This window comes from Ovis aries, chromosome 2 (assembly GCF_016772045.2).
Source record: "Ovis aries strain OAR_USU_Benz2616 breed Rambouillet chromosome 2, ARS-UI_Ramb_v3.0, whole genome shotgun sequence".
Lineage (NCBI taxonomy): Eukaryota > Metazoa > Chordata > Mammalia > Artiodactyla > Bovidae > Ovis > Ovis aries.
In genome coordinates this window covers 136,903,431-136,931,073 of record NC_056055.1, presented here as the reverse complement: position 1 = coordinate 136,931,073, position 27,643 = coordinate 136,903,431, and the positions used below count along the sequence as shown (strand labels likewise).

General features: G+C 41.1%; 1 protein-coding gene across 8 annotated transcripts in view; it reads left to right on the top strand.

Moving 5' to 3' along the window:
* Positions 1–27,643, top strand: part of RAPGEF4 (Rap guanine nucleotide exchange factor 4) — a 328,719-nt gene that overhangs the window by 255,606 nt on the left and 45,470 nt on the right. For all 8 annotated transcript variants that reach the window (XM_027964849.3, XM_060411105.1, XM_027964848.3 and 5 more), the window contains 7 exons: positions 3,765–3,849; positions 6,537–6,597; positions 8,936–9,012; positions 9,430–9,576; positions 11,366–11,481; positions 16,793–16,881; positions 20,333–20,411. In XM_027964849.3, the coding sequence (XP_027820650.1) occupies positions 3,765–3,849; positions 6,537–6,597; positions 8,936–9,012; positions 9,430–9,576; positions 11,366–11,481; positions 16,793–16,881; positions 20,333–20,411 (654 nt within the window). The remainder of the gene's footprint in view (positions 1–3,764; positions 3,850–6,536; positions 6,598–8,935; positions 9,013–9,429; positions 9,577–11,365; positions 11,482–16,792; positions 16,882–20,332; positions 20,412–27,643) is intronic.

The window sequence follows — 27,643 nt, the reverse complement described above, 5'->3', positions numbered from 1 at the left end:
AGAAGAGCAGTGGAGAGTCATGGATTTCTAAGCAAATAACATTCTGCATAGTATGTTTCAATTGCGACAGCAGTTGGACCATGTGCCTTGAAAGAATAAATTTTGGAGAGCCGGTTTTGCCTCAGAGAGGGGACATCTGAGCTGGGCTTGTAGCAGAAAACACATATCCCAGGCAAGGAGAAGAACACGTGAAGAGTCTGAGAGGTGTGAAAGAGCACTGCATGTTTTAGAACTGGAGACATGTCCGGTTATGCCTCAAGCACAGAGCACATTAGCCAGGAGGAAAGGTGTGAAGAGGAGAGATGAGTCTAGAAAGGTCCACTGGGACCAGCTTAAAAAGTTTTGTGTGATGATGAGGGAGCACTTCTGGACAGACTGAGTTTGTGGGTCGTCTGGGAACTGATGGTCAGAAAGCTATTGGAGCTCAAGAAAGAAATCTGTTTAGAGATTAAAATTTAGGTCTCGGCATCACATAGATGAAAGGTGGGAACTTTTCCCAGGAAGACAAGGTGGAAGGAAGTGAGAACAGAGCTGAAGGCAGCCTAGGGGCACAGCGCAATTCATGAGGTGAGCAGAGAAACAACAGACCCTAAGAGACACTGAGGAGAGATGCCTTGCAGACAGGAAGAGCCCGCAGGGCACATTGTTCATCATCGCATTTTCACTCTTGGATGAAATTTGGTGATTTTCAACATAATGGGATTTGTAGATCTTAAAGGCAGCACTTAATTTTTCAATCTGTAAGACTTGATCAGTGTGGATTTCATGTTGATACTATGTGAACCCTCTTCCTAAACTTGTAGACATCTGCTCCCCAAATTTCAACTCTGAATCTAAATTCATATATAGATTTTAGAGCGAAATTCTGACCTTTCTTTTCCCAGATAGGTTTTTCTTCTCCCTCTGTAATAGCTGCCCCTACTCCCGCCCCCGTGGAGGTGAGAATGAGACTTGGTGACTGTTTTCTCCTTTAGCCAAGCTCCTAGGAGGGTCCATGCCATTTGCAACTGATGTCAAGAAGCAGGAACAGCAGGGCTGCTCCTCGTGCTGAGGAACCATAATCCTATTATGCCCACCTTGAGGCTTTCACGTTAGCTGCCTCAACAGCAGTAGATGGACTGAGGTGACTCAATTGACTTTTAAATCTCCAATGGTCCCAGTTTCAAAATCCCCATGTCTGAGTCAAGTAGTAGATTAGGCCCCTTACTAAGAAGGCCTGGCTCCCTCAGAATCCCTGTGGCCATAGCTTTTCCTTCGGTGTCTGTGGGTCCCATACTTTCTGCGTTCTGCATGTGTCCTTAAGTGATAATCCTTGGCAGGAGGTGAACTTGGCTGGCATCTCCCTGGTTCGTGGATTTAGTACCTGTCTTTGTACAGGCAGGATTAGGAAATGTAGAAACAGTCCTCTTTGTTTCTGTAAGAGAAGGCTATCATATTCTTTGGTTCATATTAAAGCTGTCCTTGGGAAGGTAATGCCCAAGGTATACAAAGAGTTTTCTTCCAGTTAGCCCCCTTTTGATCCGAGATATGGTTACAAATTATCTAACGCAACTACTTTAGAATATTTATAATTCAGTTTCAATAGCTCAAAGAACTTATCTAACAATTGACTAAGTTCTAGATATAATTTGCTGAACCAAATGTCATACTTAATTTTTAAGTTCATTTTTCTTATGCAAGGGCTTGAGTTTTGGATATCACGCTGCTGCTTTTTTTTCACTTACACAAATGAATATGCAGATACCTTCCTATGTGCTGCTTCCTTTAGCTCTCACATTACTCTCACAAAGATATTGTCCCCAGTTTACAGAAGAAACTGAGTCTCTGACATCACGTGACTGGTCAGGGGTTGCACAATGCTTAAAACCTGATCTTCAACCTCTAAATTCAGTGCTCTGCTCAGTACAGCAGCAAGACTTCCTGAATTTACTTGATCAAGGAAAGATTTACTCTTTTTCTTTTTTTTAATTGCCATGCCACACAGCTTGTGGATCTTAGTTACCTGACCTGGGACTAAGCCCAGACCACATCAATGAAAGGAAAGCATGGAGACCCAACCACTGGACTACCAGGGAATTCCCAAAGAACATTCTTTATACAGTAGAATGATGGAACACCACTGGTAGCTCATTGAGGTTTAAAGGTTTTGTATATTGTAACATTGAATAATACCATAAGTTACTGAAATTTTAGGACAGTGCATAACACAGGTGAGGATTATGTAATAAGTAACACTCATGACTACAATAGTCAACTGAGAGTAAATGCCCCCTGACCACCAATGTGGAGAGTGACTTCCTAGAGCTCTCAGAATTAATAACACATTTGTTTGTTTGTTTGTTTAGTTTCAAAAAATTAGGGTTCCTTATATTGCAGAGAGCAATAGAAGATCCAGATTACTGACCAATCATCCCTTTTCCCATTGATGTAAAATTAAACACGAGTTGTGATTTCAGACAAAGGTCCATCTAGTCAAGGCTATGGTTTTTCCAGTGGTCATATATGGATGTGAGAGTTGGACTATAAAGAAAACTGAGCACCAAGGAATTGATGCTTTTGAACTGTGGTGTTGGAGAAGACTCTTGAGAGTCCCTTGCACTGCAAGGAGATCCAACCAGTCCATCCTAAAGGAGATCAGTCCTGGTTGTTCATTGGAAGGTCTGATGTTGAAGCTGAAACTTTGGCCACCTGATGCGAAGAGCTGACTCATTTGAAAAGACCCTGATGGTGGGAAAGATTGAGGGCAGGAGGAGAAGGGGACGACAGAGGATGAGATGGTTGGATGGCATCACCGACTCAATGGACATGGGTTTGGGTGGACTCCGGGAGTTGGTGATGGACAGGGAGGCCTGGCGTGCTGCGGTTCATGGGATCGCAAAGAGTTGGACACGACTGAGCGACTGAAATGAACTGATTTCAGAATAACTACTGACATGAAAGATGACAAGAAATCCTCTCAGTCCTCCCATGCCAAGATGTCCATAATGTGTCCAAACCTCATTCTTAAAGGCAAGGTATATGATAGTAGTTTTAGAATAAATTATAGGAAAAGAAAAACTGTGCGTAGTATACTGATTAACATCTCATGGAAGAGTGGTAGACCATGGGACAGAGTTTGGGGAATGTGATGCATTCTTCCCTACTTTCCCTTTCGTAATAATTCCACACATTCCTATCTGCCTTCTGCTCATCTCATGTCCTCACTTCCACAGGGAGGTGAGAAAACATGGTTTATATAAATCCTCTAAGTCCTGTGGTAGAAGCATATTACATAACCCAGAACAAAGACGATAGCAGCATTATTCTTTTAGGCTAAGATATCACATAGGATCCCAAGAAATGTGTGTCAGTCATCAAACTGATTGAACCAGCAGTTCCTGGTGATGTTAAAAGATAACTTGTTGATGTTAATTAAGGTAGTAATGAAAGGTAATTTTGTAGAATCATCATCTACAAAGTAAGAGATCTAAGTTAGCCAACTACAATGTGAGCAGAGATGTTCATCCCTCTGAGGTTGGAAGGGAAGAGGATTAGGTGCAGTTTTGATTTCTCCCACGTGCTTCCATCAAGGAACAGGCTCATGTCAAAATTCCCTTTAGGAATTATCATAGCATCATCTCTCCTCCTGCCAGGGTCTTTTTATCACGATTTCTCCTAAGAATTCCCTGATTTCATGCTTTACTGACCCCTGAAGCCCCTTCTGTATTTCAAACTCTAGTAATGACTTTTATCTCATTATTTCCTTGTTACTTTTTTCTTTGTAGACCTGGACAGAGGACCATGGATGACCTAGAAATTATCTATGAAGAACTCCTTCACATTAAAGCCTTATCCCATCTTTCTACCACAGTAAGTTGTCTCTTAGCTGAGCATGGTTGGGGGTACTTTGAATTAAATGCACAGTGAGGACTGGGGGAGAGGATTATAGTCTGAGGGAGGAACAGGATGCCTAAATTCTACCTCATAAATCACCCCTTCTCGCTCTCCTGAAATGCTAAGGAAGTTATACCTACATACAATCACCAAAGAAGGATCAAATATTACCATGTTATTAGGAGTTGCCCTAAATATTAGAGCAGCCTGATGTGAGTGGAATTGGAGCATATACTTCAAATTTCCCAAGCCTTGGAACCTGCCATAATTCAACACAGAGCCAGGCCTTAAGATAGGTTTTCAGTCCCTTCCATGAAATAAAGAGCCATATGGGCAGCAGCAAGAGAAATCAAGATGACCTGGCCTGGCCCAGGGGGCCCAGCTCCACCCAGGTTTGCTGCCAAATTGAGAAAAGAAGCAGAAGGTGCCAAAGCGCATTGGTTCAGATATTTTAGGGCATAAGAGCAACACTTGCTGGTGGAAAATGGCCCAATGCCTGTATCTGACTCTGAACGTTTCCATGATTAGGACATTATAGAAAAGCAGTGGGCAGAAATGCCTCCTGCCGTAGGGGGAGCACAGAAACCTGAGTTCCAGGCAACGTAAGTCTCCTATATGCTAGTAATTAAGAATAATGAGGATGATGATAATAAAAAGTTGTTCCAGCATCTACAGATTATATGCCATGTTCACAAATGACATGCCAGGCTCCTCCGCGGTGTCTGGCCGCCTCGTGGGTCTTTCGTTCCCAGCTCACGAGGTGATACCATGCTATCAGTGTCACTCGGTGGCAGCGTCTGCAGTCCCCGCCCTGGGCTGTAAAGCCCAGGTCTCTGCTGAGAGCAGTGAGGCATTCACCACAACCCCAAGTGGAGTGCTGCAGACCTTCCCCCTTTAACCCAGACAGGGCTGCCTCCACATACCCCCCGCTCCTGCATTACTCGGGTCGGGAAGCTTGCTCACCTACACGGGGTATCCAGGGGTCTGGTCCAGCCTACCCTCCCACCACCACCCTGTCACCTCACTGTCTCCATGGTGGGATACGTCCAGCGTCCAGGGGCCTCACCCAGGGGGCTCCCGCATCTGTAGGGGAAGCAGCCGAGTCCCCGCAAGCTCATGCTGGAGAGGGGAGTGCGGGAGACCCCCGTGCCCTACCTGCTGCCTGGGTCTCCACCCTGCATGATTCTTCTGTAACCTTGGAAGAATCATGGGTAGGAGAGGGGAGGGGAAGGCTTATACCTCAAACTCTAGGTCCCCAGGCACTGTGGAAGTTCTCAGGTTATTTGGTTCTTAGGGAGACAGAGCCATAATTTGGGACCATAATTTGGAATTTAAAAAGAAACAGCTATCATAATCTCCACACAGGGACTTCCCTCTTGTTATCTAAGACTCCTTGCTCCCAACGCAGGGGGCATGCATTTGACTCCTGGTCAGGCAACTAAATCTCATAGGCCACAACTGAAGATGCCGTGTGCCACAACTAAGACCCAGCAGAGCCAAATAAGTAAATAAATATTCTATTAAAAATCTCTTCCCCCATTTAAGCTTAATCATTCAACTTCAAGACACTGAGTTTTCCAACATGTTTGCACTTACGCGTGACGTGTGATGCAAGCAACAACCTCCGGGAGCAAGAGTTCCATGATACTGTGGATGCCCTCACCTTCTCACCAAGACAAAAGATAGGCAGAGAAGTTGCCTAGCTCTCGTGCACATGCAACCATGTGGTAAACAGTCTCTGGGGCGCTGATCTTGTATGAATGAGCATATAAAATAGCTTTTGTAAAAGTGTCAAGAATCTAGGGGCATAAGACATGGAAGCAGCCCAGCTGTTATCGACAGATGTATGACTAAAGAAGACGTGGGATTCACGTGCGGTGGACTGCTGCTTGGCCAGAAAAAAGAACAAAGTCTCGCCGTTTGCAGCAACACGGATGAACCTAGAGATTATCGTGCCAAGCGAAGTCAGACAGAGAAAGACAAACGGATCATATATTACTTATATATGAAATCTAAAAAGAGTGATACAGAGGAACTTACTTATAAAACAGATACACAGATGTAGAAAATAAACTTATGGTTACAAATGGGGGAGGGAAGGAGGAATATATGTGGAATTTGAGATTAACAGATACAGTCATGTCAACTCTTTGCGACCCCATGGACTGTAGCCTATCAGGCTCCTCCATCCATGGGATTTTCCAGGCAAGATTGCTAGAGTGGATTGCCATTTCCTTCTCCTGGGGATCTTCCCAACCCAAGAATCGAACCCGGGTCTCCCGCACTGCAGGCAGACGCTTTACCATCTGAGCCACCAGGGAAGCCCAACAGATGCAACTACTACATATAAAACAGATAAATAACAAGGTCCTACTGTATAGCATGAGGAGTTGTATTCAGTATTTTATAATAAAATAAAATGGAAAATCAGAAAAAGAGTAGATATGTGTATAACTGAATCACTTTACTGAAATATTGTAAATCAACTATACTTCAGTTAAAAAACCAAAACCTAGTGGCCCATGTAGTGGAAGTTCTAGGTGAGAGGAGCAGCCAGGCCGAGTGGGAGGCGGCTGGGTGGGAGTTTGCGCTGAAAGAGAGCAAGTCCCTTCCCACACCCCGAAATCCGGCTCTTCCCTGCACTCTTTCTCTTTTTCTTCTAGGTGAAACGGGAGTTGGCAGCGGTTCTCATTTTTGAGTCTCATGCCAAAGGAGGGACTGTGTGTAAGTGAAGGCTGTAATGGTGTGCGGTGCCTGGCGTGCCCCCTCCTGAGCGTGTGCCCCTGGAGCCTGACTATAAATGCTCCCCTTTCTTAGGCCTGAGACAGACTTGCCAGGATGTCACATGGCGCGTTTGCTTTTCTGGACCCGTGATTATTCCCAGCATGGCTGTGGCTGGTGGGTGTCAGGTACCAGCACGGGAGCACTTACCAGCCAGCATCTCCACTTGCTCCCTCCCCTGCTGGCTCAAGGTCGTGTTTAAAGCGGGTGGGATGAAGTCACACTGTCTTCAGAGCAGAGTGCAAGCAAAACCTTCACACAGTGACCTCACTTCAGTTTTGTGGCTTGGGAAGACCTAATCTGTCTCTTGAGAGGCTACTTAGAATAGCATACTCTCCTGCTTGCTTCTCACGCGTCCACTATCAACTCCAAGCCTGAGAGAATTTCTTTGCCCAGATATTTATGTAGTACTACTATGTAGTGGAGAAGGAAATGGCAACCCACTCCAGTACTCTTGCCTAGAAAATTCCATGGACTGAGAAGCCTGGTAGACCACAGTCCACGGGGTCGCAAAGAGTCGGACAGAACTGAGCAGCTTCACTTCCCTTTCACTATGTAGTATCTCTCCAGTAAGTATGCCGTAGTTTAGTTCTGTGATCATATTTTGGAGCAAGAAATTGAAAGTGAAGGCGTTAAGTCGTTCCGTTGTGTCTGACTCTTTCAGACATGGACTGTAGCCCTCCAGGCTCCTCTGTCCATGGGATTCTCCAGGCAAGAATACTGGAGTGGGTTGCCATGCCCTCCTCCAGGGGATCTTCCTGACCCTGGGAGGGAACCCAGGTCTCCCACATGGCAGGTGGATTCTTTACTGTGTGAGCCCACTGGGGAAGTCAGAAGGCCTCTTAAGAAATTGAAATTTCATATTAATAAATGTGAGCGGAATTATTTTGACTAGCATTTCCCACTCCTCCCTACAAAACCATTCTTGGAAAACATGGTGAGTGGGGTATTCAAGACACGAAACGCCTCCTCTAATTTCTCTTGGAGAATTGTAAGACACACCAGCATGCTCTGTTTCTTGGGAGTTCTACAATAAGGAAAAATTTCACACCACTTAAACTGATACTACCTTAACCTAATGAAACATAGAAAACACTTTTAATGGATACCTGTTAACTTTTCAAGAGACCATCTTTGGAAAATCTTGCTCTTTCTTCAGATTGAGTTGTGTTAGTCAAACAAACAGAGACCATGAACTATAAAAGCAAAGAGAGTTAACATCGATGTTTCAAATATTTACTTTTAGTCCTCAAAAGTGTACATCTAATATCGATAGTTACTTTAATAAGAATGTTTTTTCTTTATGTTTTAAATATTCACATTAACATTTAAAAAATGTTTATATTACTGGTGACTTACAACTTCTTTTGTGCTTTTCCTTCAATCTTTCTGATCATTTTATTATGAAATATTTAAGTATTTCAGATGAATCACTGGAGAGTGTTACAAAACCTTTTTTAAAAACACTTTTATCAAGTATTAACCTGACACTCTATTTTTTCATATTTTCATTTTTTATATTTTCTAAAAAATGAAATCCTACATTTGAAGAGTCTCTGTTTCCTTTATTATCTCATTCTTCTCTTTTCCTCTCCAAGGTAACTCCTACCCTATATCATGTGGTAATCATTCCAACCCATTTAAAAAATATATATATGTAGATATGTATCCATCAACAGTATGTAGTGCTGATTTGCATGTTTTCAGACTTCACACTGGGCTTCTTGGTGGCTCAGTGGTAAAGAATCTGCCTGCTGATACAGGAGACGTGGGTTTGACACCTGGGTCAGGAAGATCCCCTGGAGAAGGAAATGGCAGCCCACTCTAGTATTCTTGCCTGGAAAATTCCATGGATAGAGGAGCCTGGCGGGCTACAGTCCATGGGGTCAGAAAAGAATTGAATACAACTGAGCGACTAAATGATAACAAACTTCATGTTATTGGTCAGATTAGTTTTAAAAACTATGTTCTATAGCTTAGTAAGTTTTGATGAATTGTGGAGGGAAGTGGATTGCTTTAAGGAATGGATTGCTGGAGAATTAATAGTAAACGTATATCTGTAGGACATAGCAAGGAGTACAGTGTTCCTGTTTATTTCATGTTCTGAAGAAAAGGAAGTAATATTCCGCCTGAATAAGTTAGTATTTGCTAGCTTTTTTTTCCCCCCTTCTGGAATTAAATGCATAATTCTGAGGCCTTTAAAATGATGATTTGATAAGCTGTAATTTATATTGATGTGCTTCTATTCTTGTCATGAGTCTTTTTTTCTTTTTGTATCTAGTATTTAACCAAGGGGAAGAAGGCACCTCCTGGTACATTATCCTAAAAGGATCAGTGAATGTAGTCATTTATGGCAAGGTATATATTTTTTTCTTTTGAAACCTTATCATGCTGCATTTACTACTGGCTCTAAGTATTAACAGTGTAATACTATAGTTAAACTTGCTACACCATTGTTACTCAATGTAGAAAAGACATTATGGCCTCTCGAATCATATATTGTCTAAGTTTTTATACTCAGAGTAACACTGAACTTTCTGGGACTCATGGATTATAAAGTAGATATGTAAGTTAGGTCCTAGCACATATTACTCAATGAAAGGAAAATGAAACACTATAATGTAATTCTGTGATCCCCTCCCCCGTGACATCTCTGGGTACAGCCTGTGGATATATATTCAGTATTTTCGGGGCAGGGGGGCTTGTGGTGTGAGGTGGATGGGTGTGTGTCCTGTTCCAGGGATCACCTTCATCTGCATGATTTGTTCTCTCCAGGGTGTGGTCTGTACCCTGCATGAGGGCGATGACTTTGGCAAGTTAGCCCTAGTGAATGATGCCCCGAGAGCTGCCTCCATCGTCTTGAGAGAAGATAACTGCCATTTCTTAAGAGTAGACAAGGAGGATTTCAACCGGATCCTGAGGGTGAGTCTGAGGTGCAGTGTGGCTGAGGGGCTCCCTGTTTCCACTTTGGCCTGATAAGTGAAGGGTTGATGTAGTGTTATTCGAGCAGCGCAGTGACTAATGAATGCTCTAGGGCCAAAGAGCCTTGCTTACAGACCTGGTATGTTCAGTGTGCTGGTGTGGGTTCTGGGGTTCAGAGGTGATATTCTAGTAAAGCTGTAAATATGTCACACTGTTCCGGACCAAATAACCCTGCACACACCTGAACCAGTTCATGAGCATTAAAACACAGAGATGCCTTGGCAAAATATCACAGTCTGAGTCATTTCTCTTTGCTATCCTAGGCTTCCCCTTTTGTGTCTGTCCTCTCCTCCTTCTCCATGTTTCTCTATCCTAAACCTCCTATCTCTTCCCAGATCTGAACCTTATATCCTCTCCCACCCTCTGAATTTATTTAGTAACTACATTTTAGCGGCAATTAATGTCCACCATGGTTATTCCACCAAGCGTTTTCATTTCAAGTATGTTACATCCAATTGATTCACCCTCAAGAAATTTCAGACTTCGACAAGTAGGAGAAGAATAGTTGGAGTGGTAGATGGAAGCTTGTGACAGTGTTAGTGAGAGTGGGTGACATTTAGAATAGATGGTCCCTGGGTTCTTGCTGTCATCCAGCTCCTGGTCCCTTGGGAGGGCCAATCCAGCTTAAGAGGTGGACTGACTGTGGATTGCTGGGCATCTGACAGAGTGCCAGCAGTCCTGGCCTTTCAGGTGGCCGTGGTCTCTCCCCCTCACCCAAAGAGACTGTTCCCTCCAGGATCACTTTGCTCTTATCCCATCCCTGCCAGCTCACAGAGCAGACTTCCCCCTCTGCCCCTCCCAGCCTGAGCATCCTTTTGTGTCCTCCGCTAAAATCCTAAATGCACCTTCTATGCTTTCTGGTACCTTTGGTGTTATTTAATGATGATTTACAATCTCATTCCCATTCCTTATGTGTGGACACCTATCCCTACCCTTTCGTGGCAAGATTCCTGACAACAAACTTTGTTTTAGGAATATATTCTCTTAATGTGAACAAAATTAAGTTAAAAATTAAATAATACAGGAAAAAACCCCACCATATGGAATTTGACTTGGTTGTTATCCTATCTCTTCAAATAGGAGCCAAAGGATAAGAAAAAGCACACTAATTTTTTTTAATAAATTATTTTAAATGACTTTGAAATTTGAACTTTATACTTTTGAAAGTTTACACACATGGAATTTATACTCAGCCACAAAATTCTTTGAAAGAATCAGATTAGGATCATTATCATGGATGTGCTCTGCAAAATTTTTCAGAGTACCTGAAAAATATTTTTAACAAGCTTCAAACTGATATTTTTGAAAGTCTTTTGATTTTTAAAAACATGCCACTCCTAAGAAAACTATATGCCCTCAGAAGATAATGAGAATGCAACAACTCTATGGAGTGGAGTGCTATTTGCCACATAGCATTATAGAGACTAAGTGGCTTGGGTCGTCTCTCTTCGCTGTACCGCCCTCTCCCAGAGGTTCCTCTGAGCACAGCCACTCCTCTCTCCTCAGCTGATTTTCTGAATCGTGGGTAAAAGTAGCGTTTTAAAACCACGTGCCTCCAACCTCATCTGGTCCTCTCTGACCGTTCCAGCCCTTGACTTTGAAAATGACTTAATTTGTAGACGCAACAATTAGCATCACAAGCAGAAAATGAGTTTCTGAAGCATTTGAAATTTTTGTCATTGTCTGAGAAAACGGCAACATCTGTATGTGGTGTAATTTGTATTTGCAGGACGTTGAGGCGAATACAGTCAGACTTAAAGAACATGACCAAGATGTCCTGGTGCTGGAGAAGGTCCCAGCAGGGAACAGGGCTTCTAATCAAGGAAACTCACAGCCTCAGCAAAAGTAGGTTTGCCTCCAACACTGCAATTGCCAGACTATGATTAACCTTTTCACATGGTATCATCATCTCTACAATAGCACGTTCTTTTTTTGTGGAAGACGGCAGCCTGTGTGACTGTTTTTTTCTCTCTATTGACTAATCACACATCTTGTGGAGGATAATGTTTCTGGCACTGCGTCGAGCTTGGTGCTGCCTAGAGTTAATTCCAGAGAGAATATTCCCCTACTCTAAGAATGCCTCCTCTATACTATGTTCGACTGTAGTAGCTTTGGAGCAGAAGGCATCGGTAAGAACAATAGGAACAGGAATGCCAGGCAGCTTGAGGGATACACAGACCCCTGGGCGTGGAGAACCTTTGGCATTTGAATTTCATATGTAGGATTTCTCAAGAAGTGTTTTCATCTTGTTATCTGCATAAGCATCTTTGATGGAAACCCAGACTTCATATATGAAACAGTCTGTTGACCGTGGCCGGAACTATACATTAGACCTCATCCGTAGTTACTCCTGCAAATTTCAGAAGGGTATTTGCTTCCCATTTAACACCAGATCGCCCATTTAACTGATTCTTTTTCAGTATATGTGTCCTCAGTTCCATCTTTTGCTGCAGTTTCTTTTTTTTTTTTGCTACAGCTTCTTACATGAGATTTAATCAAATGTATCAACATTTGAATAGTAAGACAGAGGAATTAGGAAATGTGATTCTAAGAAATGGAAGAAAATTACAGAATCTTATTTTAAAAATAAAGATTAATTTTTAATCTTAGAGTAATAAAAACACCAATTCTGTAGCTAAAGACATGTGGCCAAAGACTGTGTTGGAAAAGAATGCATCCCAAGTATTTCTCTTTGTTTGCCAAGTAAATGGGCTGTTCCCATTAATCAGCCCACTCACCATAAATGATGAGTTTTTATTGTTTAGACTGAAAGCCTAAGGCTCAGACATTTCATCTGGATGAGTCAACATATCTGCAAAGAAGAGAGGAAGAAACAGAATGTTACTGAAGAGCCATAGTGTATCTTGCATATTTTATCTAAGCCTAATTACAACCCCTTTTAATGAATGGTGGAAATTTTTAGGCTGAGAGAAGTAAGTTAGTTGCCCAGGATTACAACACTGGTAATGATAGAGCTTGCATTCAAGTCCAGCTTGAGCAACTTCTGAGTCTGTGTTCCTTTAGCCTCACAAATTACTCTAACAAAATATACTACTAATATATAAATATATCTTTAACATTATCTAGTAAATGTTGCAAAGCAGTATATTTCAAAAGGGCTGACATAAAATAGACTATATTACAAACTTTTCTCTTACAAACCTATAAAATTACTGTCCAGAATTCTTTATTTTTCTACTTTTCACTAACTATAAATTCTTGAAAAATGTTCTTGTGCAAATGTTTTTCAACAATTGTCCTTCCAGCCGACAAAAGAGGATAAGAATGAAAACATTTTTTTTTTTTTAATGTGAAGGCTGGGACTACCCCCAGGGATTTTCTTTGTTGCTCTTAAATATAACTAGACCGTTTTATGTGATCATCTACATTCTTTGATAATGCCTCAGATGTCTGAGGAAAATTTTGTTACCTGAAAAAGTAAGCCTTGAAAATTCCCTGTAACCTTAAAGATGTCCTCAGAAGGCCCTCTTCCCTCACCTCTTCATGGTGTGGTGGGGGCAGTGATCAAAAGGGTTTGCAAGTTATAACAGCACTGTATTCAGAGTGCTCTCCAAATATAGATTTTTTATTAACTCAAACTAAAAGGAAAAAGAGAATCCACATATATTAATTTTATTTTAGGCCTGGATCTGATTTCTGTTATAGTTGGATTGGCCCAAAATTTCATTCAGATTTTTAACCCAAATGAACTTTTTGGTCAATCGAATACCTCCTTATTTGTGTCTGGTAGACCAATTTGTATACATTTCTTATATAATTCAAAGACATGTGCATATTCACAGTACACCATTTTGGAAATATCAGGCGTACGAAACAGAGCACCATGCCAATCAAGAAGAGTAAAAAGCCTCTCTTCCAAGGGGCCATTTTCCAGGTTGAATTTTCCCAAGCCAAGAGTTGGAAAGTGGGGGCTGTGTAAGTGAGTTTTGACTGATGTTCTGGACAACTTGGAAGACATGGGAACAACCGTGTCTATGGGTGGCTTTAAAGTTTAGGGTCCGTTAGGACCTCTGTATCCTCAGAAATTAACCTTTTTCAGCTCAAAGAGGGTCACCATGTTGGGGCTGATAACATAATTTTTCTGATTCACTTTTACCCTGAGAAATCCAGAGCAGTTTATGCATACAGTTGGCCCTCTGTATCTTTGGTTTCCACATCCACAGATTCAACCAACCGCAGATGGAAAATATTGGGGGAAAAAGTTTCCTAAAATTTCCCAAAAGCAAGACTTGAATTTGTCATATGCTGGCAACTGTTTAAATAGCACTCATATTGTATCTACTACTATTTACATAGCATTGACATTGTATTAGGTCTCAAAGCAATATAGAGATGATTTAAAGTATATGAGAATATGTATAGATTATATGCAAATACTACCCCATTTTATTTAGGGAACTTGAGCATCCATGGATTTTGGTATCTGTGGAGGTCCTGGAACCAACTCCCTGCATTTTAAACTTTGAAAGCCACCTGACTCTCCTCAAACCACTCAACTCTGAGTGTGATATTAAAATGTCAATAGCAAGACAGTACCTCTCATGATAGATAAACTATATGAAGCCCTCAAACATTACCATTTTGGATATCTTCCACTGTGTGGTTATGTGGTTGTAATAAGAGGGAATTTGAAATGACTACTCCTGTTTCAGTTAACGTGTTACATTTTCCTTAGACTATCAACCACCCAGACATTCAGCTCCATCCTGTTTGCAGAAAGATGGTCTCTGTCAGGCACCCTCCTCCACTTCATTTTTGGTTCTAGGTGCAGGCAGAAGTGTCCTCATTTCCAAACTTGGTGTCAGAAGATTTTCTGTCACAGGTTTAAAACCTCACCTTAGCTTGGATAGCCTGACCAGTCAAGGTTCTCTCTAACATGCACTAGAGTGGCTTCTTCATGCAGTAAACTGAAAACTGCTGTACCATCTGGTCTTCAAGTCCTCCATTTGAACAAAGGGCAAGCAATAGGCATCTGGCAGCATCCAGCCTGAAACAAAGCAGACATGTCTTTCAGCTAAGCCTGGACCTGCCAGATCACAAGCCAGAAGCTCCCTGCCTGCTTCCCAGCTTCAGAGTCCCCTGCTCTGGGAGAATGTCAGCCCCTTCTGTGGAGCTGCAGAGAGGGAAAGGATAAGGCCAGGCAGCTGTACCACCAGAGAGAGCCTTTGGCAGAAACAGACGGATGCCCTAATGCCTCTGATTGACAGCTGGGCAGACAGTAGAGACACCATTTTCTCTCACTAGTGGGATAATAGCATGAAGGACTGCCACCCAGGGAAACTTTTATTCTTTTTGACCAGATAACATACCCTAGCTAATGGATGTCCTAACCAAGAATACCAGGATGGGAAGCCAACCTTCTATCAGAGTTAAACTTTTGGCAAGGGAACCAATTTCAAACTGATCTGTGAGTCACATGGCCAGCTATAGAGCTGGAAGCTTAGAAGCAACAGCTGCCCAAAGCCATGTGAAATAGAAAGTAACTGGTTTATGTAATGTAGCCCTTGAAGTATTGAAAGTCATTTATAGATATGCCCTCTCCTTCCCTCAAATGAAAGTGAAAGTGTTAGTTGCTCAGTCATGTCCCACTCTTTGCAACCCCACGGACTATAGCCTGCCAGACTCCTGTCCTTGGGCATCTCTAGGCAAGAATACTGGAGTGGATAGCCATTCTCTTTCCCAGGGGATCTTCCTGACCCAAGGATTGAACCCGGGTCTCCTGCATTGCAGGCAGATTCTTTACAGTCTGAGCCACCAGGGAAGCCCTCAAATAGTCATTGCCTGTAAGAGGAAAAACCCTCTTCTACCCTGTCTACTTTGAGAAAAGGGTCAGCCGTTTGAAGTAGACTTTTTTTATTCCTGGCTCCTCTCATAGACTGCAAAGCCAGATTCTTTCAAAGATTGAACTCTTCAGCTTCCTTTTGGTCCTGAGTGCAGGCACGCATACATGTGGGCAGGCACAACACGTGCGCATAACACATGCCCAATAAGTGTAAGTAACAGCTGCCTCCCAGATAGACTGAGTTTGCTACCTCATTCAAAACCAGGGTGGTTTCACTCACTGCATGCTCATATGCACAGGGTCGTTATGTTGGATTGCCTCTTCCTCCCTTCCTCAGGCAAGAGGATAAGACCCTGAGATTTCATACATTAGAGGTATTCTTGGGATCTCAAGACCCTTCCTCCAGGGTCTAAACAGGCAAGGAAGGGATATTGGTGAGGAGAAGAAAATGGAGTTCTCCTGGAACTGAATCCTACCACTGCTTTCTAAACATGAGAGAATTTTGTTTTCATTGTTGTTTTCCTTTCTTGTCATTTTGCTGTAAGTGTAAATGCCGAGCAGAGAAGCAAAGTCTGAACTTTGGAACAGGACCACCCAGATCACCCTAAAGTATTTTGCCTATGACAGTCTTGAGTATGACTTTGAAATAACCCACACTCCGTTTAAAAAAATACATCCTCCCTTGTTGATTAAAGGATTTCGTGGCTGGATCTCCTGATGTAATGCCTAATACCCCCCACCTTGCCAAATAATTTATCTTTGACATTGAAACTATATGGACGTTCTACTGCTGATTTATTTCCTGTTCAGTGTTATGGGAGGTTGTTTGCTTGTTGGTGTTTTAGGGGTTTGTTTTCTCATTTTTAGCTGCATTTCCAAAGTACGTTCCAGTGTACAGTTGGGAGATATGCAGCATTCCAGAAATAGGCAGGGGAATCCAGTACCCGGCTGAAATTTTGCAACAAGTAACCCATATATGGATAACCTAGTTTACTGTCGCTTCCCCTTGCCCTGAGCTGCCCTGGGATTTACATGTTTGCTTTCATTCCCCGTGGAGCAAGGCTGAAGTTCCCAGCCTGCTGGAGCTACTCTCCAAGAAGTTTAGTCTCATGTATGGAAAAAAAGAAGAATGTTTTAATAACTACTTCAATTGTGATTTTTCTGTTGCCTTCCTGTGTGATTTTGATGAAGTACATGATCTTTTTTTTTTTTTTTTTTTTTTTACCATATGGGTTATGAGTTGAGTCAGTATGGTTCTCCGGGATCTCAAAAAATCTTTAGATATGTAAAAAATTATATATCAATGATTTGCCCACTTTTGAAAAATTAATGATGGTTTTATTTCTCGTCCAGGTATACTGTGATGTCAGGAACACCTGAAAAAATTTTAGAGCATTTTCTAGAAACGATACGCCTTGAGCCAGCTTTAAATGAAGCAACAGGTAAACACCTAGAAGAGTTACATCCATTAAATCTGAGCAGAGCATTATAAAAAAAAAAAAAAAGAACAAATTCTGAATTCATTCTCAGTACTGTATCAACAGCAGTTTTAGCAATGGGTCATGTGTGAGATCATTAGAAGATCATCCTGCAAACCCTACTTTGCCTGCTCATCCTGGCTGTGCTTTGTAGATGGCCCAGTCTCATTCATACATGTTAGGGGTAGCCTTCCAATGGCATTTCTTAAGTTATCATTTAAATCCCATCTTCCATAGGTAACTATTTGGTTATAATTTAAATTCTGTCTACTCCCGTAAAGGATTAGAAGCTGCCTTCATAAAAGTCACAACCTTGCTCCAACTAGGAGTAAAGTGGTTTTTTCTGAGATTCTTGGACTGCCACAGAGTGAAACTGTACACATATTAGTTTCCTAGGACCGCTGTGACAAAGTAACACTATCTGGGGTGGCTTGAATGTCTCTCAGTCCAAGAGGCTAGAAGTCTAAGATCCAGGTGCCGGCAGTATTGGTTCCTTCCAAGGGCTGTGGGGGAGAGTCTGAGATCTCTCGCCTGACTTCGGGCTGAGGGGTGGGTTGATGGCACTCTTTGGCACCCCTGGGCTTGTAGAGGCATCGCTCATCCTCATCTTCACATGGTATTTTCCCTGTGTCACTTCACATCATCTCTCCATGCATTTGTCTCTCTGTCCAAACTTCCTCTTTTTATAAGGACACCAATCATCTTGGATTAGGTTCCGTATTCATTATCTTAACCAATTACAAATAAGGTCACATTCTGAGGTCCTGGGGATTTGGACTTCAGCATATCTTATGGGGAGGAAAAAAAATCAACTAATAATACCAGTGTTCAATGAACTAGCCATGTTAACTATCACACAGAGATTTGATGGTGAATGAGATAAATCTCACCAGTGAACTGTTACTATTAGAGCTTCATATGCTTCTCTACTTTGGTTACCATCTTATGTGTGACTTTGGATCAGCCCACATTCAGCTCTTTAAAAAAAAATAATAATTTGCTACCGTCCTGTCTCTCAGAATCATAGGCTAATATTTTAAGTGGATTGAGCTCCATAGAAGATTTCTCACTAAAAGTAGCTCAAATATTTGTCCAAAACTCTTAGTGGTGGTTCAAAATCTGTTTCTGTCATCTTTGCACTATATTCAAGGTAAAGTTAGGATTATTGTTGCTGTTATTATTATTCCTTCTAAAAGTATTTACCGCTGACTACCTTCTTATTTTATCTTCTCATTCTAGTTTCTTATTTTGTGTAAATAGACTATCTGAGGTTTTTAATGTAGTGAATTAATTGGGGCGTAGCAGATAGAAAACTCAGGATCTGTTTCCAGAGCACTTATTTTCAGTTCAATATTTGTTGAGGATCTTCTTGGGCTGGCACTAAGCTGGATGCCATGGACAAAGCAATGTGAATAAGAAAGCACCCTCCTGTCCTCAGAAAGCATATAACCTCCTGGAGGACAAAAAGAAATATGCAAACAACTTGATCAAAAATCTGAGAGGAACCAGGCAGAGAGTCACAGAGGAAATAGCTTTGAAATGTCCCTGAAGGGAGGCTGGTAATCAGTGACTACAGACTGGAAATGGAAGCCTTCATCCTAAGGGGCAACATGAGTGCTGACCCAGAAACAGACAAGAAGGACCAGATGCTCTGGCTGTGCTAGACTCTCATGAACACCAAACTGTCGGAGAGAAGATAGGGCCTAGGAATTAGGGTCCAGATCTTCAAGTATGTTAGATGTGAAGCTAAGCATGAGGAAGCGGTTGAAGATGTCTGAGCAAAGAGAATGTGGTAAGATCTTTTCTTGAAAAAGGAAATCCTGAAGGGATCAGTTACAAGGGGATAGCTTGCTTCCAAGAAGCAAACATAACCTCAAATAAATCGTATTTCTAGGACCTGAGGTCAGGAAAAATACAGCAGGTTTTTCCCCTCTGATTAACTGTAGCCCAGAATGTGTGATTGCATAATACAAAAAACCCAGAATCTTCTCTAAAGTGATTTTGACCAAAAAGGAACATGCTAGTGCATTAGAGACGATGGTATCTAAGAAAAGATCTGTAAGACTTTTACTACCCGTGAAGAACAAACATATTCTTCCTTTTAAAGTCACTTCTGAAAGGGGAGGGGACTAGATGATTGCTTCTTAAAAACTTGAAGCCCAGAAATCAGTGCATGGCATGGCTATCATGTAGGCTGCGGCTCCTGACCATTCCATTTTTGATATTAGAACTAAGTTCCCTTCATATTTTAATACTGAACTTTATTTCCTGTAGTTTTTTTTCTCATTTTGTTTTTAAGTATACTGGTATTGTGTGGCATGACAGAGATATTAACTAAAGCTAAGGTGGTAATTAGATTGCAATATATACGGGTATCAGATCAATACATTGTGTACTTTAAACTTACATAATGTTGTATGACAATTATTAGGTTTTTTTTTAAATGAGTGTAATGATTAAACCTTTAGTCGCTGATTCCAACTTTGATAATTTTGTTAATTTAAAACACAGACACTGGAAATTCAGTATATATAGCTAAAATTTTTGCATTTCTCACCGTTTTCTAGTTGAAAAATTATGTGAGTTTCACAGATCTCAGCCATGGTGGTTCATTTTTTAATTGAAAACCCCCATAGCATCTTGAATTCCAAAACTTTAACACGTGTATTCTTAAGGCTTTTAGATCTTTTTAATATTGTCTTTGCAATGAAGAACCAGCATCAGATTCAAAATGAAGCATATTTGGGGGGACTTGCCTTATTTCTTTTGCCATCTCCCTGCTTACCTATCTACAAAACAGCTTCAAGTATAAGACATATACCACTTTAATCTACTAGAGAGCTTTGGTTTTGCTTCAGTTATTGCTCACAGGTTTTTTCTTTTTTCTTTTTTTCTTTTTGGCTGCTTTTGTTTCCCTCACCAGTTCTCTGCTCTTACCATGTCCTTTTTCCATAATTCTATCACCCTTTTACCTTTTATTGCTCCTTCTAGAAATAGAAGGTAGAAAAGAAATAAAGAAAATAGACATTGACCAAACACAGATGGTGTGAAATAGACAAAGAAGTGACCATATCTTAATTCTGCATACATGGCACTGCTCATGTGTGGTTTTTTTAATTATATATGTATTTTTTTCATTTATTGTAGCTAAGGTGACCAGCGCCATTATTACAAGTCTGTCTCTTTTTAAACTTACTGTACTTTTTGTCCACTGTCCTAAGGGAATTGAGTTTTGATCTCAAGCTCTGTTAATCTTTTTATTTTCATATGCCATGCTTCTTCATGTAGTAAAACCACAATATCCCAAGCCAGCATATAACCATTGGCCAAGAACAAATGAATAGATGCTCTTGCTTTCCTCAACATTTCTATAAGAATGTAATTTCTTTTTCTGCTTTGTTTTCCTCCCCTGCAGATTCTGTTTTAAATGACTTTGTTATGATGCACTGTGTTTTTATGCCAAATACCCAGCTTTGCCCAGCTCTGGTGGCCCAATATCCTTTTGTTGTGAAAAGTCTGTTCCCTTGACGACACCTCCCCACCCCCCCATGTATAAGGCCATTATTTCATCCCATCCTCTCAAGGTAAGTCATGACTGAGGCAGAATTGTGCTTTCTGCGCTTGTCAAACTCTGAAACATCAGCAGTTTCCCTGCCTAACCACCCCTCAACACACACAGACTTCTGATCTCTCCTCAGCATGGTTTTCATGTGCCGTGTTTAAGGATTTTCTCCTTATTACCTGTGTAGAGAAACATGAGCCAATTTACCTAAGGAAGCTGATGCTGATGAGAAATATACACACCTGGGAGGTAGACTACCAAAGGCGATGGCGAAGAATATTATTAGGGAGTATTATTGGGGATCACGTCCTAGGCTTGGAGACAGACTTTGTGCCTGGCAGGATGGACCGTGGTTTGTTTGTGTCCCTCTAAGCTGTAGTTTAATCAGACTGCGGACCTGCTGAGATATATACAGGGTATCATTGTGGGGCCACTTTTCTTTCACATTCATCCTAGTCAACCCTATCCTCTAGATACTGATAGTTATCCCTTTATGGCTGTTTTTATTATTATCCCATTGACTTATGTCAAGGATACAAAACTTGAAATTCTAATGGTGGTTCCTCTAGGTAACTTGCTCTTGAGCTTATTTGGGGGGCAGCATTTCAGTGGTCTCTTGAGTTGACCAGCTGGTGCACAGTGTCTGGCAGAGGGAACATTCAGAAGACAGAAGCTGAATAAAAGAAGTGAATATCATTAATGAGTGGAACCCTTAACTCTGGGGGAATGTGAAAGTGTATTTTCCAATTCTGCTTTATTTTTAAAGCAGCAAAAATGCAGGCCCCCAAACACTTTGGCCTTTTTGAGCAGCTAAGTATATGGAAGGAGAATAGCTTTCTTTTTTTCTAAGCAATCCAATCAATGTTGGCATGTTTTCCTTTTTCAGAATTATAATTGCCCTACCTGATTCTCATTTCCTTGTTCATAATTCTCTTTGAAGTCAACAGAAGGTGTGAGAATAGGAGATTGGAGTTGAATATGCTATTCAGAGGATGCTGCAAGAGTGAGATTTGGGTGTTTATTTGCCTGGAAACTATCCTTCCAAGTAATGACAGTTTAATGAGACTTAAATATATTATAAACTCTTTCTGGCTCATATTCAGTTTTTCTCAAGTAAAATTAACACATTCAGGATCTTTCTGTGCTCTTTTAGCTCATACATGGTAATCATTATTAGACCTTTGAGATTTTTGGAAGGAAAAATTAAAACCACCATTGAGTGTAGACTTTTTTTCTCCCCAACAGTTAGCATGTTGATAAGCTTAAGGCAAACAAAACCAAACGAAGGATGAGAGAAGGTAATGGGCCAAGTTATATCATCTTGACAGCTCAGAGCCCCAAATACTAAGCTGATAGTCTTTTCACAGATTTTTATTTCTTCACTTGTTAGTTTGTTCTCCTTCAGAATTGATTGAGAACATTCACAGCATTGACCTCTGTGTTGAAAGTAGATCACGGAGGGAAATCTGCGCCATGCCTAGGTGTGGAGGTGGTGGGTAACGATGTAGAGGGGGGACGAAGGCAGGAAAAGTGGACAGTAGGCTCAAGGGAGGCCTGTGATGTCCAGTTCTAACTTTTCTCAGAGATGGAGGGAGTCAGGATGGTTGGGTACCATCTGCACTACCTAGCGTCCTCAGACCACCCCCTTCACACCCTGCCACATGAGAACTCAGATTCTCTTAACTGTTCTGTTTTGAAACAACTCTACGTGCTAGACACCACTGACCCATATTATACCTCTTTATCCTTATAGGAGTTTATTGGGTTAGTGTCAGTTTTATTTAAAAGTGAGAATTCTGAGCTTCAAAAACAAACATGTCCAAGGCAAGTGGCAGAACTAGGATTTATCCAGGTGTTAGGCTTCCAAGCCTGGGGTGTGGCACTTTTTTCCTTCACAACTTACTCTTTCAAAAGCTTATCCTTTAGAGTTTCAAAACATTTCTTGGAAATTTATTGCATGATACATGTTCATTTGTGCTTCAGTTGGCTAAAATAAAAGTGGGCCTAATTTGTTGAAACCAAATAAAGTGTCTGATAGAACTTTTTTTTATATAGTGATGGATATGTTCTGTATCTGTACAGCCCAGTAGCCACTAGCCTTGAAATTGGGTTCTATGACTGAGGAACTGTATTGTTAATTTTATTTAATTTCAATTAATTTAAATGTAAATAGCCACATGTAACTAGTGGGTGCCATATAGGACAGCTCAAGTCCGGTCCTTAGATACTGGGAATAAAACAAGAATTACTGTCCTGTAATGCCTGGGAGGCCAGGAAGGCATCCTGCTGCAGGCAGGCAAATGGAAAGGGCTGTATCTTTGAAGATCATGTGTATTAAGTGTGTTTAAACCATGTTAAGGACTCAATTTCTAGTGTGTTTGGCTCCAGAGAGATAGTATATAGCTTCCTTACATAAGCTTCTTTTTCAATCATAAGTAACATAAACAAACTGTAACTGACTTAAGCAATAAGGATGGGGTAACTCAGAGAATGGAAGGAATCCTTAGAGCCCAGGCCTTAGAAAGGAACCTTGCGGGCGGCAACGAAGGAACAGCTGCTAGACTAAAGTGAAAGTGAAAGTTGCTCCGTCAAGTCCGACTCTTTGCGACCCCATGGACAGAGGAATCTGGTGGCTAAAGTCCGAGGAATTCTCCAGGCAGGAATACTGAAGTGGGTAGCTGTTCTCTCCTCTGGGGGATCTTCCCAACCCAGGGATTGAACCCAGGTCTCATACATTGCAGGCAGATGCTTTACCAGCTGAGCTACCAGGGAAGCCCAAGAATACTGGAGTGGGTAGCCTATCCCTTCTCTAGGGGATCTTCCCGACCCAGGAATCAAACGGGGTTTCCTGCACTGCAGGCGGATTCTTTACCAGCTCAGCTTCCTGGGCCCTTGCCTCATTCCCACATCCCTGGGAGTAGCTTGGGTGACTGGTGGGTGACATCTTGGTCAAAGGAAGGCAAAGCACTTCACTGAATAGTTTTTCAGAGACTGCCTATAAAGAAAAATAGAGAAAGTGGAGAAATAGAAGATGAACAGTCAGGGAAAAAAAAAAAAAAAACACTTATAAACTGTTTAGCACCATGTCCTCGTGTGACAGGGAGCTAGAATGTAAAACTGAACAAGTGGGCTAATACCCATGTTGTTATGGGATTTAGGGATAGTAAAATACTTAACTGCGTTCCATTAAAGCACTTAAATTAAGTGCGTTGATTTGGTGTGTGTGTTTAAAGTACTTATTAATATGTGTGACTTTTCATAGCAGCCCTATGAAGAAGTCAGTATTTTCACTGCTCTTTTTCCAAATCAATAAACTAGGATAATGAAAAATTATGATTTGCTCAGAGAAAGGTAATTACTAGTACAGAAAAGACTTGAGCTCTGAGCCACTGGCGTCTTTCTGTCCTTAATCCACATTGTGCGTCTCCTCCAATTTTGCTTTTAGCATAGGAGATGATGGTAGAACTCTGTTTAACATTAATATTTCAGGCCTTTTATGTGCTAATGAGAGAGACTCTATTCATTAGATATGCTTGGGACATGATTTGGCCTGATGAATACAAGTGCTTTATAATGAGTTTCTTAAATTATATTTGTTCAATTTCTGTACTTTTCATCTCTAGTTTCTTTAATCTTTTTAAAATCTGCACTTAAAATACAGTTCAATTTTCTGGTCGTCTTTAAAAAGAAAATTAACCCCCCGCCCCTTATAACCTTACCAGGTATTACTATGGTTAACATTTTGATATGTAGCCTTTCAGTCTTTTTTCTATATGTTTAGATATATGCTTTGAAATATAAGGATGGGTCATACTCTAAATAATTATGTATGTTTTGTTACTAAACAAACAGAGCCACTTTTCTACTATTAATTTTTGCATATCATTTCTCTAAATATAGATGGCTTGGTCATCGTTAAAAATAGAACATTCTTACTGTGAAAAAATTCAATTTACAGAAAAAGAGAACAAAGTTCACCTGGTGTCTCATCGTTGAATTATGAAAAATCTTTCAGAAAGTATATACATGTATAATTTTATGTATGTGAGATCATGTTATACATGCTTTTTAAACATATGTGTTCTTTCATCTACCAGTATATGCTGTAGATCTTTTGAAATCAATATATGCAAATAAAACTCCATCATTTTGTTCAGATAATTCCACAAATATTTACTGAACACTAAGTTTTAGCTAAAATTGCCTTACACAGAGTAAATACAATAGGTTTCCTTATTGAAAAGGCAGAGTATCCATCTCTTATTTCTTTGTGAATATGATCTGGGGGTGTTCTCTTTATAAGCTGAGTTGGATTCTCTAAGAGGAACACTAACCAAAATTTGTAAACCAAGATTTACAAAAGGGCATCAGATTCTTAACGCCGTGTTTTTAGGAATATTCTTTGCATTTCTAAGGAAGATTGTCAGCTTAAATTCTGTTGGAGCCAAATTGTATCATTTTAGTCCCTTACTTGGTTTCTGAAAAAATGTTTGATCTATGTGTCACTATGAGAGCAATTTACTCCTGCAAGTATGCAATTTGAGAGTTTATTTCAAATAAGAAGCCTTAGTTTGATGATGCTATGAACATAGTATCCTCTTTCAAAGAAAATGACTTTGAAAGATTATCAGATGTTCTACAAAATATTTTATATGTATCTTTCTCAACCTCATATTAACCCTGGGAGATGTGTACTCTTTTTACATTAAGGAAGTGAGACTGAGCAGATAAGTAATGTGCACCAAGGTACCTACTAGTAAGGGTTGTAGATCATGACAACTGTGCAAAACTCTCAGAGAGATGGGAACACCAGACCATCTTACCTGTCTCCTGAGAAACCTGTATGTGGGTCAAGAAGCAACAGTTAGAACCCTGTATGGAACAACTGATTGGTTCATGGTCAGGAAAGAAGTACAGCAGGGCTCTCTGCTGTCACCCTTTTGGTTTAAAGTGTATGCTGAGCACATCATGAGAAATGCCGGGCTGGATGAGGTATAAGCCGGAATCAAGATTGGCAGGAGAAACATCAACAGCCTCAGATATGTGGATGACACCACTCTAATGACAGAAAGTGTAGAGGAACTAAAGAGCCTCTTGATGAGGGTGAAGGAGGCGAGTGAAAGAGCCAGCTTAAGACTAAAAAAAAAAAAAAAAAAAAAAACTAAGATCATGGCATCCGGCCCTATTACTGCATGGCAAATAGAAGGGGCAAGGTGGAAGCAGTGGTACATTTCCTCTTCTCAGGCTCCAAAATCGCTGCAAATGGTGACTGCAACCATGAAATCAGAAGACACTTGCTTCTTGGCAGGAGAGCTATGACAAATCTAGACAGTGTGTTGAAAGGCAGAGACATTACTCTGCTGACAAAGGTCCATATAGTCAAGGCTATGGTCTTCCCTGTGGTTGCATACGATTGTGAGAGCTGGACCAGAAAGAAGGCAGAACACCAAAGAATTTATGCCTTTGAACTGTGGTGCTGGAGAAGACTCCTGAAAGTCCCTTAAGACAGCAAGGAGATCAAACCAGTCAATCTTAAGGGAAATCAACCCTGAATACTCCCTGGAAGGACTGATGCTGAAGTTGAAACTCCAGTATTTTGGTCATCTGATGTGAACAGATGACTCAACGGAAAAAACCCTGATGCTGGGAAAGATCGAGGGCAGAAGGAGAAGAGGGCATCAGAGGATGAGAGGTCTGGATGGCATCACCGATGCAATGAACATGAACTTGGGCAAACTCCAGGAGATGGTGAGGGACAGGGAGGCCTGGCATGCTGCAGTCCATGGGGTTGCAAAGAGTAGGATACAACTGGGCGACTGAACAACAACAAAAACAAGGGTTGGGACAGTATTTGAACCTAAGCGATGTGTTGCCTTAGACCAAGCCCTAACTGCTCTGCTACTAGTACAAGCCCCCGAAATGGCACCCCACTCCAGTATTCTTGCCTGGAGAATCCCATGGACGGAGGAGCCTGGTGGGCTGCAGTCCATGGGGTCGCAAAGAGTCGGACATGACTGAGCGACTTCACTTTCACTACCTAAAACTAAAAATAGCCAAGAACTAGAGACTTCTAAAAACAGAGAATTCTGAAAGTCAGTGAGAAAAAAAATTCTGAGCAAGAAAATAAGAAGTAGGAAGAGCTTCTGTGAGCTCCAAGTTAACTGGTACCCACAAACAGAGGAGCAGCTGTGTTAATCACAGAGATCAACCCAGGAATGCCAGGTCTTGTGAAGAATTCCAAAACCACCCATTTCAAGCTTCTGAATTATTTCCAGAGGTAGAGAGGTCATAATATTGATGATCGCTAACCTTTAACTGAGCAGCTGGTGTGTCTGAGATATGCTCTACATGGTTCACAGTATTGCCTCATCTCCTCCTCAACAGCTATCCTAGGAAGTTTACTGATGGAGAGACTGGTCTCATAGAATAGTGGGGAAGCTGCAAGATGAACCCAGGTGGCCTAATTCCAGAACTTGAGTTCCCAGGCATATGTTGCATCAAGGAAGGAACAGACTTAGTGCTCAGGATGGGGGAGGGGAGGTGCTTCAAAAGGCAAGCTGGGTAGTAAAGGGGCCCATAATACAGTGGGAAGAACAAGCGTTCTGAAGTCAGGAGACCTGTGTTTAAAACCTATGTCCTATAAGCTATATTATTTGCAATTATCTTTAACCTCCCTGAACCCTGCCTGTATAATAGGGGTAATTATACCTGCCCTACCCTCCTCACCAGGTTGTGAAGATCAAATAAGGCTATGTGTGTGAAAGTACATTATAAACCTTGAAGCCCCTTATAAATATTGCCCCTCTAAAAACAAATGATTGTACACCACGAGACGAATATAGCATAAGGTAAAGAATATAGCAAAGCTTTGTTGAGTCAGTGGGCAGATGACCCCCAAAGTTTGTTTTCAGCTTCAAGCAGAGATCTTGCATGCAAAGCAGGGTTTTAAAAAACAACAACATTGAAGAGTATCAGTTTGAATGTTGATAAGTGTTTTATAAATAGCTGCATAATTAGCATGTACTTACTGCAAAAAGTATACATAATATTTTATTCCCTGTTGTAGGCTGTAATGAATCTGCTGCCTCTACATCCTAGGAGGTTTTCACTTACTTTCCCCATGATAATTTTAATACGTGGAACCATTATTAGCTGAATTAAGAA